Source organism: Peromyscus eremicus, chromosome 8b (assembly GCF_949786415.1).
Source record: "Peromyscus eremicus chromosome 8b, PerEre_H2_v1, whole genome shotgun sequence".
NCBI lineage: Eukaryota > Metazoa > Chordata > Mammalia > Rodentia > Cricetidae > Peromyscus > Peromyscus eremicus.
In genome coordinates, this window is record NC_081424.1 from 55,155,132 (window position 1) to 55,170,441 (window position 15,310).

The following is a 15,310-nucleotide window of genomic DNA, read 5'->3' on the forward strand; positions in this document are numbered from 1 at the left end:
CTAGCTATCCTCCATGGTTCCCACCAAAGATCAAAGCACAAGATGGCAGAGTACATTTGCTGTGGCTGAGGAAATCTGAGCTTCATCCAGAGCAGCTTTTTTTTTTTTTTTTTTTGGTTTTCTTCGAGACAAGGTTTCTCTGTGTAGCTCTGCGCCTTTCCTGGAACTCACTTGGTAGCCCAGGCTGGCCTCGAACTCACAGAGATCCGCCTGGCTCTGCCTCCCGAGTGCTGGGATTAAAGGCGTGCGCCACCACCGCCCGGCCAGAGCAGCTTCTTAAAAGAATTTTTAAAATTGCATTTGTTTAATTGCACATGCCTGTGTAAGGGTCACATGTGGAGGTCAGAGGACAACTTGGTTTTCTTCCACCATGTGTGTCCTAGAGATGGAACTCAGGGCATCTGCCAAGCTTAGCAGCAGGCACCTTTACCTGCTGAGCCATCCCACCTGCCCCAGAAAAACTTCTTAAGTGTACATTTTGAGGTGTGTGTGTGTGTGTGTGTCAGCGACAGAGGCATGCATGTGATGTGCGCAGTGTTGTGTATGACGGACAGAGGACCTGGGTATTGTTCGTCAGGAGCTGTTTACACTGTTATTTTGAGAAAGGATCTTTCACTGGGACCTGAGACTTGCCAGATTCATCCAGGTTAGCCAACCATTGGGCCTCAGGTCAGGGATGCTTCCTCCTCGGCACTGTGATTACAGAGTGTACACTGTCACACACGGCTTGGTCCATGGTCTTGGCGTTCAGTTCGGGGCTTCTTTCTTGTACAGCAAACACTTTACTGACTGAGCTGTTTCCCAGCCCAGGTGTTGTTCTTTTGAGAGAGTCTTGCCATGTATGTAGGTCAGCTCAGGCAGACCTTAAGTCTGCAATGCCTCTGCTTCAGCCTTTCGAGTGCTGGCGTGCGTAACAGGTACGCAGGACCACAGCTGGTCAGAGAAGTTCTGAGGGCAATGGATAATGGTGCTCTTGGATGGCAGTATTCCCTCAGCTCTACGGTTTGGAACCCCCCATAATGCTTACCAGGGTTGTACTGATTCTCCAATGATAGAGTTTAGAGTGGACTTGCTAACCGAAGCTTGTGTGTCCCTCAACGGTCATCAGAAAGAAAGGATGTAGGGTTATAAGTGAGTACAGTTGTTCCAAGTCAAATGGAGAAAAAAGGTTAAAAACAAGTTTTAGATTATGCTGAGATGGCCCAGTGGGCAGAGTGCTTTCTGTGCATGAGGATCTTAGTTTGAACCCCAAATACCCATTTCTGTAACCTCAGTGCTGGGTGTGTTAGGAGACAGGTAGGTCCCTGGGTCTCATTGACCAACCAGTCTAGCAGAGCAGCACTCCCCAGGTTCATCTGGTATTCTGCCTGTAAATACCCCACAAAAAACAAGGTGTGAATTGATAGAGGAAGACATCTGAAGTTGACCTGTGGCTTCCCAATGTACACATAGGTGAGCGTACCTGCACACATACATGCCTCCCTCCCTCCAACCTGAGTTTTAGTAAAAGTAAATAGAATTAGACGTTCAAAATGTGCCAGGGACAAGGAACAGAAAAATACCAAGTTCTAGCAGCCTGTCTTTGGGCTTTCCCAGAACATGGAAGGTGTGATTGTGAACTGCCTCTAACACTCTGGTTGCTCCCTGTAGGGCACCATTCCCAAACTCACTGCCAACTCCAACTGTCGCTATGAGGTTGAGTGGGTCACCGAGTATGCCTGCCACAGAGACTACTTGGAGAGTGAAACCTGCTCCCTGAGCAGTGAGCAGCATGACATCAATATTGACCTCAGTCCCTTGGCCCAACAGGAGGGTATGTGTGTGGCTACCTCTGTTCTGTCCTGTGCCTCACAGGAGGAGCCCAGCTGGGAGAGGGCAGAGATGGGCTTGGGTTTGCTTAAAAGAAATGCCACACTTTCTGACGGGTGTGAACAAACACTCCCTTGTTTGTCCTTTCTCTAGGGTCCCTCTATGTTTCTGATGGAAGAGAGTACACGTTTTACATGAATGTCTGTGGGAACACAAAGGTCCCACACTGTAATAACAAAGATGCTGTTGTTTGTCAAGTGAAGAAGACAGATTCCACTCAAGTCAAAATAGCAGGAAGACACCAGAACCAGACCCTCCGGTGGGTGATTCTCAAGTGCATTGTGTGTACTTGTGGCCCATGGCTCTCCCCTCCCTCTTCCTCTTCCCATTTCCCAGAGCACAAGACAGTCAGAGCCTAGCACGCCTTCCTGTGAGATGTGGGCAAGTTGCCATTGGTCCCTGAGCAGTTGGGCAGCTTCCTGCCTTTGATAAGGGTACATCTGTTAGAACTATTGGTTTGTAGATGTATTGTTTCTGAGAACCATAGTGTAGGGAATTTAGGTAGTTAACAGTTTATATGGCTATTGTTTTTGGAATTTGTGTTTCTGATAAGTCTTCTTTTTTCTTGTTCTTTTTTAAATCTCCTCTGGCAGTTTGAGAACCTGAAATACCATTAGCATTATATACAAGTTTTAAGGAGCTAAAAACCTCACTTAATGTAATTCTCAGGACCTTAACTTGGCAGTTGGCTTCCCAAAAGCAGTAAGAAGAGGCAGTTTTCTGAAATTGAGTCTTACACCAGATCTTGTCGAGATGGCGCCTTTGGAAGTTGCTAGCGAGGCTGTTTAATGTGTGGACATTATTCATGTTGCATAAAGTCCCCGAGTGACAGCCAAAGCAGTCTTTTGCTGCCAGCAAAGTGGCCTCCCTCCCTCTGGTCCCTTACTACTTTACAGCAAGAGGCCGACAGCCTGAACATTTGGAACTCATTTCCGCAGGACGCTTGCCCAGCTGGCTGGAGAGCCTGCTGTTTTATGTCAGTAGTGATTTGTGAGTGGTGTGCAAAAGGCTTAACAAAGCAGTTTTTGAAACCTCAAGTTTCTTGGTTCAGTAAAGCACTGTGTGTTCATGAAAATCTAGGTACTCCGATGGAGACCTCACCTTGATCTATTCTGGAGGTGATGAGTGCAGTTCCGGCTTCCAGCGAATGAGTGTCATCAACTTTGGGTGCAACAAAACCGCAGGTGAGTGAGTGTGCGCTGCCCAACCCCCGCCCTGTGTTAAGGGGCTTGCGTGTGTACGTGTGTGTCTTTTCTTGGAAGTCGATTCTGAACAGGGGAGTGAGTTGGCTGCCTTTGGGCCTGGCTGCCTCCAGTCCCCAGGCTTCTCTTGTTACAGGAATATCCTCCCTGCCCCCACTCCCCTCCAGGATGCATACATACATCCTGTTTCCATCGTCCTCTGCTCTCCATGTTTGTTTTGGGAATCTGCCCAGTGCTGGGCTTGCTGAAGAGAGTCTGTGTCTTAAATTCTGCTGCAGGCACGTTCAGCAGAGCAGGCCCGTTCGTTCAGCAGAGCAGGCCCATTCGTTCAGCAGAGCAGAGGTGGCTTCATTTAGCAGCTTCACGTGTGAGCCACTTCTTTCTCGTCATACGAATTTTTACAGAGTGATAGATCGGTAGAGTTTGAACTTGGGAATTTTGGGGTGCTGTTGGATGAGTCCCAGCTGAAGGCGTGACTCCCTTTGGGTGACTAGAGGGTTCCCTGATCACTGGCTTGTGTGCTCATCATATCCTAATTTCAGACATTCCTAGCGCCGGTAGAGAGATAAGGCTCTGTTTTTAGAGATCTGTCTTGTTCAAGCACCTCTGGCTATGCCCCAGGCACCCCTGGCTGACCTGCTTCCGTACTGGGCTCTCTTCCTGAAACTGGGCCTGGTTTCCATTCTCATCTGTGTGCAACTGGCCCAAGCTCTCAGGGCTGCTCCTTGAGGGTGTTTGTTTTGTATGTTTCTATGGTCAGTCTCGGGTGGTTTGATCATGGCTGGTTCCTGCATGATTCATAGTAGGATCTGGGAGCAACCACGGTGCCTGGAGTTAAGTTCTCATAGACCTGCTAGTTTCTAAGCAAAGGGCCCCGAGGGCTGTGGGTCACTGGGGCCCTCTTCTTCCACCGGAGTCTTTCATTGGCTCTTTCTTATCACTCACAGTGCTTGCATGTTTCCATGCCTGTTTGCTAAGGCCCTCTCCACAGGGGCCTGAGGGTGACAGATGGTTCTCAGGGAGTAAACAGACTGAAAACAGAGATAAGGGTTTTTATGGCTAAGTATGGGGTAAAGTACTAAAGCTAAAGTCTATTGTTATCTGCCCTTACCCAGGGAGGCTGTAGGTCATCTAGGTCAGTGGGGTAGGAGAGCAGCCAGAGCAGAGGTTACAGGATGGGGACAGTGAGCCTGGTGCCTGAATGGCTGCAGGGCCCAGGATGTGGGGTCCTCAAAGGCATGGACTAGGGAGCTGTGATCAGGCCTGTGGCTACTTGCCTAGACAGGCGCCTGAGAAGGCTGGTAAAGTTCATGTGTTGCAGAGAGGCTGACTCCGTCTCATGTAGGGTGAAGTCACGGGGAACCTCAGTAGGGCTGTGATGTGCCTGTGGCTGAGTAAGAGAAATAGAGCGGTTGTTGGGTGCCTCCCCACACCCGCATCCCTTCTTCTTCTGCTCTCCGTCCTTCCCGGGATGGGCCTTAGGCAACTTTCTCCTAGTTCCGGATCCTATTCTGTCCCTGATCCCCGGGCCGTGAAGCCCTGCTGTTACTTCTGTGTCCTCAGCCAGCAGACACCAGGCCGGTGCCAGCTCCTCCGGCCTCTCCTCTGGCTTCAATCACATTGTCGGGGGCTCCTATAGTTCTGCTCAGGCCTTCACTGCACCTGAGCTGAGGTCTTAAAGCACAGGCTGCCCTCACTGTGGATGCTGGGAAGGTGGAGTGATGAGTCAGCAGAGGACCTAGGAGGATGGAGGAGTCCTGGGTGACTGGAGGCTCTGACCGTGGAGAGCTGAGATTGAGTTAAGATTGGAATTCATGGCCAAAGGCCTTTTCAGAACATAAAACTGCCCAGACACCACACCTCAGGGATGCAGGCAGACACGTGGGAGGTGCAGCTAGCTGGGATTATGAAACTAAAGGTAGAAAAAAGGGCAGCTTTGTGCCAGTGGCCCACCAGCTGGGAAAGGCCAAGGGATAGGGTTTCTAGAGGGAGGGGCAATGCTTTGCCCCATCCTAGGCTCAGAAGAAGTGGCCTCTGAAGAGTAGAGCTATGCTGTTCTGGGCAATGGATGGGGCCTCTGGGTGGAGGACGGGGTGGTGTTGACTCTAGTGCCTTGAACTTGTGGGGTAATGTGAGATACTGCCATGCTTTAGCTGAAGTAACTGCACAGGATGCCTGTGCTTTTGCCTCCATTTGCCTCCATGGTGCAGGTGTTGGGGAACCTCAGGTCTTGCTCATCATTAGTCTGTACTTTTGGAACTGGGGCTCTGGTCTCTGTCCTCTTTTCTTTGTACATGTTACCCCACAAAGTTCTCTTTCCATCTCTTCGCTGAGATACTATGAGCAGCTTTCCGTAAAGCCTGTGGGCGATGTGGCCTGCCAGCTTCAATGAAGTCATATTCTAATCCCTGGACAACCAGCTAGACAGCTGCCATTCATCCTGATGTCTGCTGCTTCCCTGGCTCTTCAAAAGTTCCTGCCTTTGGGTCCCGTCACTGAGTTGTATGCTTTCCTGTGGCATTGCATGTGTAGGTAACAACGGGAGAGGAGAGCCTGTGTTCACAGGTGAAGTGGACTGCACCTACTTCTTCATGTGGGACACTAAATATGCCTGTGTCAAAGAGAAGGAAGATCTCCTCTGCGGGGCCATGGATGGCAAAAACCGTTATGACCTGTCTGTGTTGGCTCGACACTCAGGTATTGCTTTCCTTTTTGGGGAACCACAGGATAGTTGACCCAGTGGTTTGGGGTCATGGCCCCCTTTCCCATCTAGCAGTAGCACAGACAATAAGGAACACTGAGTGAAGAGGTGGACTACCTGCCTCTGAGCCCCCCTTTTCTAGTTGTGTTGTCTTGGTTCACCTTCCCAGTTCATTTAGAACTCCCAGGGACCAGTGGTGCCAGGCCTCGTGCTCTGGGCTTAGAGACAGTTAGTTTACTCTCGCAGCCTTTTGAGGCGGGGATTGCATTTAGCACAGGGACTGAGGAGGCTGGTGGAGCTGGTCCACAATGTCTACACCCAGTGCTTCTGCCCTTTTATTTGGCTGCCTCTTTGCTTTCACTGAAAAGCGATCAGCATGTTCCTGGTCCCTAGATCTGGGAGGGTTGTCCAGCATGGGTTGCACTGTGCACCACAGCGTGTGCCAATGTGAGGGTGTCCATCCTGGAGACTGGCGGAGCGTTTGTCATGTGGAAAGCACTGGGATGGGGCTAGTGACTGGCAGCGACCTTCATGGGTGGCATCCTGCTGAGAATAGATGAGGCAGGAATGAGAGCTGATGCCTAGAAATACCCAGCCCTCCTAGGGGATTTCTAGAGTAGCTTTGTAGGGGCCTTGTATCTCCTAAGGTAGAATTAACTTGCACCAGTACCAGCTGTAGCTACCTATCCCATTGTCTTTGGAGGCCCATCTGTTTGAAAAGTGCTGTTGGAGGAATTCAGGGTCCATAGTAAATGATCTGTGTCAGCTAACTGCTTCAGCAGTTAGTCATCTTCGTGGTTCAGTTGTTAAGTGTCCTAGAAGCTGTAGGAACACAGGAAATTTCTACAGGAGTTAAAATAGCTTCAGGAAGCCGAGGTTGAATCCCATATATGTGTGCTAATGAAAGGGTGGGTTTCTGCAATGTGGAAAAAGTTGTAATCTCTGGAATAGAACCCTACTAAGACTTCTGTAGTTCTAGCCAACAATGTGGGCTTCAGAAAGATTGCCAGGCTCTAGAATCTTAAAGAAAGCATGAGTGTGGTGGGAGGAGGTCTCTAGTCAACACTCCCTCCCCTTCCTCCATCTCATGTGTTATACTTCTGAGCCACACATAGCCCCATGAAGTTTTCTGGTTGTTCTTTGTTTTGTTTTTTTCAAGGGAAGAGGGTATATTGGCTTATAGTTCAAGAAGGGATGCAGTCCATAGTGGCGACAGGAGCATGGGTGACTGGTCACGTCACACCTGCAGTCAGGAACACTTTTTTTTTTTTTTTTTTAAGAAGTTTTAAGTATCAGTGTGGTTACAAGACAAATTGGGATCTTGAAGGATGATGCAGAGATGCATTAATTCACTTAGCAGACTTTGTGCCACAGCCTGGCTTTTGAAGAATCTGGAGTTTTTTTGTAGCATTTGCAACCAGATAGACCAGAGGATGCTGTGAGCTGAGAGTTGAAATCTTCCATGCTGCTTCAGAAAGTCCCACCCTGGAGACTGCAGCCCACACCCCCCTCCAGCCAAATGCACAGTGCTTTGGGGGAAACTTGGGCACACACACTGTCTTTCAAGGTTATAGACTTTGGAACCTAGCTTTCCAGAAGCATTGTGTTGTCACTGGCAAGCTGTGGCCTTTTACTTCTAAGTGTTGGCTGCCAACTTGCCAAGGGGATATTTCAGATAAGAATGTCCGAATATTCCTACCATCCCATAAACTGGCATTGTGTATCCTGCAGTGCCAGTTTATGGGATGGTAGGGACATTCTCATGACTACTCTTCTTTGCCTAGTGTCCTTAACACCCAGCACTGCCCCCCTCCTACCCCCCATTTCCCATCAGCATCTGTTCACTTGGTTTTTGCAATCAGGGGAATCCTCCTCACCTTCTGTGAGCCAAACTTTCTGTCCTTCTCCGGTCAGCCTGTGCACAAGAAGAGGCAGTAGCTTTCTTAGCTGCACAGGCCCTAGTGGGACCGGAAGCTGAGCGTGTGACCAGTAGTTCCCTTCCACCAGGCTCCAGACAGCCACTGGCCTTGTGGTGTGGTTCAGTTTTGATTCTGTGCTGTAGGGTGTGGGAGAAGCGTGTGGTTTCATTCTTCAGAAAGCACACTGGGAATGGCCTGTCCCTGACACACTCAGTGAGGAAGTGAGGACGCCATGACTTTCTAGGGAGCGCTAGGATTGTCTGACCTTGGCTTAGTTACTGTTTTAAGATGTGACCACAAGGAAAAAGTCACCAAGGACTAAAGGACTTTGGGTTTGGTTGCAGAATCAGAGAAGAATTGGGAAGCAGTGGGTGGCGGCCAGGCTGAATCAGAAAAGAAGTATTTCTTCATCAACGTCTGTCACCGAGTGCTGCCGGAGGGCAAGGCCAGGCGCTGTTCTGAAGATGCTGCTGTGTGTGCTGTGGGTGAGTCACGGCAGAGGGGAACCCTCTTTCTAAGGGTGTGTGGACTCTAGCTGCTTCCTTGGGAGAGACTTAGAATGTGGCTTGCTTAAGCCTCTTGCCTTTGGATGTAACTACTAAGGACAATAAAGCATTCTACAATTTCAGTGTCAGAACCAGTGTACCCTGAGGTCCTGTGGTCAACAGAGGTGTAACTTAAGCAGGAAGAGCCATGTTGGAAAATGCTCGACCATCTGTCTTCATTTTGTAACCTGAAGAATAATATATTACCAGTGCTTGTAAAACTAATTTTGAATTTTTAGCAGCCCTTGGTCACACACACTTGGGGAAGTCAAATATCCACAGGAGCCTTCAGCTGAGCAACATGTCTTGGAGTTTTTTCTTGCTGTCACTGTTGATCTTGTGTATCACACAGAAGTGTTTGTCTGAGAGACATTGAGGTTCGGAGTGTGTCAGTTAAGGCACAATTTGAAAATGCCAGGAGGAGGGTATGAAGAGTCTGTTGTACGAAGAACGTAGACGAGGACTTAGTGAGGCTTGTTGGATTTGGGGGATTACCCTTGGCATTCAGAACCAGGGATGTGTCTCAAAGTGAGTGGAGTCTGTTCTTGTCTTACTAAGGACTCAGGCATAAACATGTTTGAAAAGCATCTGGACCAGTAATTCAGTGTGGATGCCACATGTGTGTGTTTCTGCTTGGTTGTGAATAAAGCCTGCGGTTTGACTGTGCTCCCCATTAGCCTGTGTCTCAGGGTAGCTGAGGCCCTGAGCGTGGAATAGTGTTTCTTACAGACGGTGGTGGTACACATACCAGCCTGACCAAAAGGTGCCTTTGGGGGATCCCGCATGCCAGTCCCCACCTGTCCCTGCTAAGGCAGGAGGTGGCCTTAGATGACTGTGTTTATTTCTTTCTTTCAAGAAAACCTGTTTCTGTCCCAGTCGGTCAGGTGGGCTGAGAAGAGAGCATGGTGACCTAATGGCATTTGGCTGAGTTTTGGTATAATTTTTAATGTCTACATGATGATACTTTTCCAGCACATCTTCTGTTCCCTTCTCTCTTTCTTCCAGATAAGAATGGAAGTAAAAACCTTGGAAAATTTGTCTCTCCTCCTACAAAAGAGAAAGGACACATACAGCTCTCTTATTCTGATGGTGATGACTGTGGTAGTAATAAGAAAATAACAACTAACATCACACTCGTGTGCAAACCAGGTACTGTCGCAGAAGAAGAGGCCTGCGCACATTTTCCATCATCTCTGCAGTGGGGTGGGATGGAGGGGGGGCAGTGCTGAGCACCCCCGGTTCTAGTCTCTGCTGATGGGAATCAAGTCGATCAGATTTCAGCCTAGAAATGGAGAAACCATATGTTGTCCTCAGGGAATTGTGTTGAAGTTTTCCAGAGGAGTCGTGAGTCTCTGCATGACATCCTGTTCTTAAGGTCTGAGAGAGGATAAGGGTGTGGAATGCTGAACTTCCTCCAGAGGGTCATAAATGCCTTCAAATGTTTCCTGTATCTCACCATCTCAAGTGTGCTTATCTCTCACTGAACTGATAAGTTTCTGCCCTCTTTGCTAAGATCTGCATCTGCGCATGTATTTTAGTGTTCTCAGAATGCCCTTATTTGTGTATTCTATGCTTCACAGTTGTATTTATAATTTCTAGGGATTTCCTATTGACGTGGCACATTCTTACTATTTTAAAGCATTTCACCGCTGGGAGTTCAGCTGCTTCACATCCTCTCTATATCCATCCTGTAAAGTTTCCTCTGTATAAATTCCCAGCCACGGGAGAAGGTCACATACTAGGACTATTTGGTTTCTTGTTTTATTTTGCTAGGACATATTTCCATCTTCTGAGTACTGGCATTATAGATAGGTGTGTGCTACGAGGCCTGCTTTGTGCAGGGCTGGGGATTGAACACAGGGCTGTGTGCATGCTAGACAAATACTCCACTAAATGAACCACATTCCTGGCTCCATAGGACCATTTTGTAACCTTGTCTTTCCCAGGGTTTTTAAAATAGCTAGACCAGGGAAAATTCTTAGAGCTAACAGATTAGTGTTGATCTCTTCCCGCCTCCCTTTTCCTGTATTGACAGGTGATCTAGAAAGTGCCCCAGTGTTGAGAACTACTGGACCCGATGGTTGCTTCTATGAATTTGAATGGCACACAGCTGCTGCCTGTGTGTTGTCGAAGACAGAGGGAGAGAACTGCACAGTCCTTGATGCCCAGGCAGGTGTGTGCCTCAGCAATGCCTCTGTTGTGTCGTGTAACTTGGGACCACAGATAGCTAAACACTTTCTATGACTGTTAGAGGTAACCTGCTTTAGAACTCTGTTAATGCCACTTGATTAGAATTCCAAGCATCTTTTGTTGTGTGCTTGAGCTGTGGCAGAGCCCATCTTGAATTTGTGGCTGGGCTGGATTTACTTGAGCCAAAGGGGATCCACACATAACATTTGAAAGACTTGTATGAGTCCTAGGCCAGACCCCCTTGTTAGGGGACCTTACAAGAAGGCCTTCGTAGTCTGGTCATCTTGCTGCTTGGCTGTGCTGTTGGTGAGACCTGGAGTTACAGGTTCGAATGGGGCTGCAGCACAATGAAAAGGGCGGTGGCGAGGCCAGTGTCCCAGGGAGTAGATGCAGTCGCTGCAGGAATGCAGGCTAAGGCGGAGGAGGGTCCTTCTTCTTCAGTGTCTTTTCGCTCTGCTGTCACCTGTCTCCGGTGTTCTGACGGACCTGATGTGCATCCCTTGTCTTGTTTTAGGGTTTTCATTTGATTTGACGCCCCTCACAAAGAAGAATGGTGCTTATAAAATTGGGACAGAGAAGTATGACTTCTACATAAATGTCTGTGGCCCTGTATCTGTGCAGCCCTGTCAGCCAAACTCAGGGGCCTGCCAGGTAGCAAAAAGGCAAGTGATCTCTCACTCTGGCTTTGTTCTCTGGTATTTTGTGCTAGTGAGTGTTTCATTAAGGAATAGCTAGGTTTCCCATGAACATTATTGTTTGACAAGCATTTAAATACTGAGAAGGAGACCTCATCAGGTCTCATCTGAACTTCCCAGAGAAGGGGCAAGCCTTATCTGAGGGGGTGGAGAGAGGTCTGGGCTTTTTTGATGCCCTCTTCTGTGAACTTGGAGCTTTGCAGTTCTTGCATATTTATGTGTGAATTTCTCCTTACTGAGTAGTGTTAGTTGTAATGAATTGAGTTGCACTGTAAGCCAGTAGTGCTGAGAGAAAGTTGGGCTCCTGTGTGTGTGTGTGTGTGTGTGTGTGTGTGTGTGTGTGTGTGTGTGTGTTTTACCTTTTTCCTTCTACAGTCAAGAGAGCTGCATATGAGATCCCCAGGGACTGCAGTATCTTGGTCCTGAGCATGCATTTGCCCCAATTTGTGCAACCTTGGAGAGCTCCTGCTCCTTGACACTTTCCAAGTGACATTTCTGTATTCATTTTAGAGATAAGAAGTCTTGGAACTTGGGGGTGAGTAATGCTAAGCTTTCTTACTATGATGGGATGATCAAGCTGAGCTACAAGGACGGCACACCCTATAACAACGAAAAGCACACACCGAGAGCCACACTCATCACCTTCCTATGTGACCGAGACGCTGGAGTGGGCTTCCCAGAATATCAGGTGGGAAAGGTCCTGGGTACTTTGCCTGGGCAGACCTGGGTCAGTAGAAACTGAGCTGTTACTGTTCGTCTGGTCTTCTGGCCAAACCGTCACGTCATTGGTCGTTTTGCAGTTTCCAGGGTGCCCAGGTGGGATTTAGTCACTTGTTAAGCTGCTTATTCAAAGGCCCATCTATCTTAACACTAGTCCCCAGCCCTGTTTGTTCTGTTAGAAAACATGCAGAGGCTTAAAAAAATTACCCTCCTATTTCCCTTACCCACGGCCAGATTTCATTATAGTTTTTGACAAGGCTGTCGTCTTAGCTCCGTGAAAGGAGATGGAGAAAGCGAACTTTCTTTCATGTAGTTTTTACTTAAAATCTTATTTTTTTTTTTAAAGAGCTGTTTGCATACTATCTCCTTTTATTTTTCCATTCTCAGCTTTCTGTTACTAGTGCAAACACATATGAGGTATTTCGTTTAGGAAAGGGTTATTTTGCCACCCAGTTTCAGTCCATGGTTGGTTGACTCATTGCTGTGGGCCTGACAGTGAGAGGTGGGGCACAACCATTTACTACACAGCCAGGAAGCACCAGAGAGCAAGGAAGGAACAAAGAGCTACCCCTCACTGAGCTGTGTCTCCAGTGGTTCTCTGTTGTGCGCATGTGTGAGGGTTGTGTCACTCTCCATAGTGTTCAGCTAGGGACCAGGGTTCCCTGTGTGGTCTTTGAGATGTTCCAGATGGAGATGTCCGTGCTGTCTTTCATGTTTCTTTCTTGTTCTGGGATTAGGAAGAGGACAACTCGACCTACAACTTCCGGTGGTACACCAGTTATGCTTGCCCAGAAGAACCCCTGGAGTGCATGGTGACAGACTCCTCCATGATGGAACAGTATGACCTCTCCAGGTGAGCAGAGCCAGCAGCTGGCCTTGGCCCTTCCTCAAGTGTGTTCACTGGTGAGCACATGGTTGAGCTGATGGTGATAGGTACTGTGTTGGAGACTGATGTGGTCTGACCTCGTCACCTTTGTGACAGCAATTGATCTTTGTCATAGCAAAGGTTCAGTGTGCAGCTTCATGTTTAAAACAATAGCTCAGTGGAGGGTCCTCTGTGTGCAGGGCTTCAGAATGTCAATGTTATGACATGTCCTGTGGGTCAGTCACCATCTATAGCTTGATTCAAGTGTGTCTCTTTTGAGAATGTCTTTAATTCTCTAATGACTAAACATTAACAGCCCAGCCTTAGCTGGTTCGGATTTTTAAAAGCATACCTTTGTGTTGAAACTTTTTAGTCTAGTGAAATTTGAAGGCGGCCGTGGAGGAAACTGGTACGCCATGGAAAACTCCCGGGACTATACCACACGGAGGAAATACTACATCAATGTGTGTCGGCCTCTGAACCCTGTGCCAGGCTGTGATCGATATGCATCTGTTTGCCAGATGAAATATGAAAAGAATGAGGTGTGTCTGACGTTCTCACGTTCTCTCTTTCTCTCTCTCTCTCTCTCTCTCTCTCTCTCTCTCTCTCTCTCTCTCTCTCTCTCTGTCTCTTTTTTTCCCTCGGAGCTGAGGACCGAACCCAGGGCCTTGCGCTCGCTAGGCAAATGTTTTCTCTCTTGATTCTGAGGCTTAATGTATGAAGATAGTTGTTCTGTAGCTCTTGATGAGGGCAGTCCTGCTGTGCAGCTGAAGCCTCTGAGGAGAGTGGCCGCGGAAAATGAGCCTCCTGCACAGGCTTTGAGTCTTTGTTCAGTCTTAAAATGTCCACTGGTCACCTTTGATCCATACATGGCAGAGGAAGAAGCTCTTGGTGGTGATCTCTGGCCTGAATGCAGGTGCCCGAGTCATTCTGTAGACATCCATAGCCTCAACACCCAAAGGTCTCCAGGATTACTTGTGTAAAAAATGGATTTGAAAGAGTTGCTTGGGAGTGAACAGGTGCATGGGTTAATGTCACTCTGACTGTTGAATGCTTCCATCTGTGGTTGATTGCTCTCACTGGTAGGACTTTTGTGTATTTCCTTGTGGTCTTCATATGTGGTGGGCCATGAAAGTTGTACATGGACTCCAGAAGTTGACATCTGCAGAAACAGTGTGAGGATTTGCTTTTGTTAGCACATGCTAGTGATGTGCTCTGGTGCTTCAGAGGCATTTGAGGCTGTATCTGCATGGGCAGCCACATAGTATAGCTGCCCCTCCTGCTCAGGCCTTCCTCAGTTTTGTTTGCCCGCTCACACAGTTGTTAGTGGTGACTTCATAGACTCTAATTACTGTGAGTATCACGTTGATTTCCTGAGGAATAAAGCCAGCTGTTTCCAGGAGAAGCCTAATGCACACTATATTGCAGGGCTCCTTGGCTGAGACTGTATCCATCAGTAACTTGGGAGTTGCAAAGACCGGCCCTGTGGTGGAGGAGAGTGGCAGCCTCGTCTTAGAATATGTGAACGGCTCTGCTTGCACCACCAGCGATGGCCAGCTAACCACCTATAGCTCCAGGATCCATCTTGTCTGTGGTCGGGGTATCGTGGTGAGTGCTGTGCAGGGGTGTGGTGAGACCTGCAGAAAAACACTGGGGGGCAGTGTGTGCAGTTCTATACTTGTAAGGAAATTCTGCATAAAAATATTAGGGCATAAAATTCGTCATTTTAGGCATTTTTGAGTTACCAAAACATTTTGTCCATCATTAGTGTTGTTCACTTGTCATCAAGTGTTTAGAACTTTTTTTGATCAGCTTTTGTTTGTTTGAGACTTGAGTCTCACTGTGTGGCTCTGGCTGGTCAGACTGGCCTTGAACTCCTGCAGCTCTTCCTCTTGAGTGCTGGGGTTAAAGGTGCGGGCTGTAGTGCCTGTCTTATATCTAGAAGTTTTATTTTCCAAAACTTCTTGTTGCTAGTTTTCTTCCCTCCCTCCCTCTCTCCCTCCCATGTTTTTTTTTTTTGGGGGGGGGGAGGAGGGGTGGGGAGTATCAGGGTCACAGGCTGTCCTGAAACTCGCTATGAGTCTTGAGTTTGATTTGCTGATAGGAATTGGATGTTCCTGTTTTCTGCTGGAGCCCATTCTGCTGGAGCCTAGTCCAGTGGATGTGAGGCCTGGTGTCCAGGTATCCCACAGACAGGAAGTTTGTCCTCCTTTGTTCAGATCTCTGAGGGTATGAAATGACTGGCTGGCTGAGCCTGGGCCTGTGGTCCCTCAGGACAGTGTCGATCCGTGGGCTGCAGACACACTCCCTTGATCTCCATGAGCCCTTGTCCCGGATGTGTGGGAGTCCTATCATCGACTACTCATTTTCTTTTTTTGCTGTCATTTAGATAATGCCATTTAGTTCCAGAAAATTCTTTCAGATCCTTCTTAGTTTTCCAAGTACTTTCCCACAGTGGCTGAGCTGGTCATGCCTGTGGGCCTGGTGTACAGTATGGGCCCGGGCAAGACTAGTGAAGGAAATAAGAGGTCAGGTTCACAGCGTGTACCACAGGCTAAAGCCTGGAACTTTCTTAACCGTGGGGAACCAGGGTACTTCTGCTTT

General features: G+C 48.2%; 1 protein-coding gene across 1 annotated transcript in view; it reads left to right on the plus strand.

Annotated features, from left to right (window-relative positions):
• The window catches only part of Igf2r (insulin like growth factor 2 receptor), a 97,060-nt gene that overhangs the window by 42,572 nt on the left and 39,178 nt on the right, over window positions 1-15,310 (plus strand). Inside the window, exons 8-19 of the mRNA XM_059272840.1 lie at window positions 1,651-1,813; window positions 1,963-2,128; window positions 2,950-3,053; window positions 5,604-5,768; window positions 8,036-8,176; window positions 9,242-9,385; window positions 10,272-10,409; window positions 10,941-11,088; window positions 11,632-11,809; window positions 12,579-12,694; window positions 13,080-13,248; window positions 14,135-14,314. Coding sequence (XP_059128823.1) covers window positions 1,651-1,813; window positions 1,963-2,128; window positions 2,950-3,053; window positions 5,604-5,768; window positions 8,036-8,176; window positions 9,242-9,385; window positions 10,272-10,409; window positions 10,941-11,088; window positions 11,632-11,809; window positions 12,579-12,694; window positions 13,080-13,248; window positions 14,135-14,314 — 1,812 coding nt within the window. The remainder of the gene's footprint in view (window positions 1-1,650; window positions 1,814-1,962; window positions 2,129-2,949; window positions 3,054-5,603; window positions 5,769-8,035; window positions 8,177-9,241; window positions 9,386-10,271; window positions 10,410-10,940; window positions 11,089-11,631; window positions 11,810-12,578; window positions 12,695-13,079; window positions 13,249-14,134; window positions 14,315-15,310) is intronic.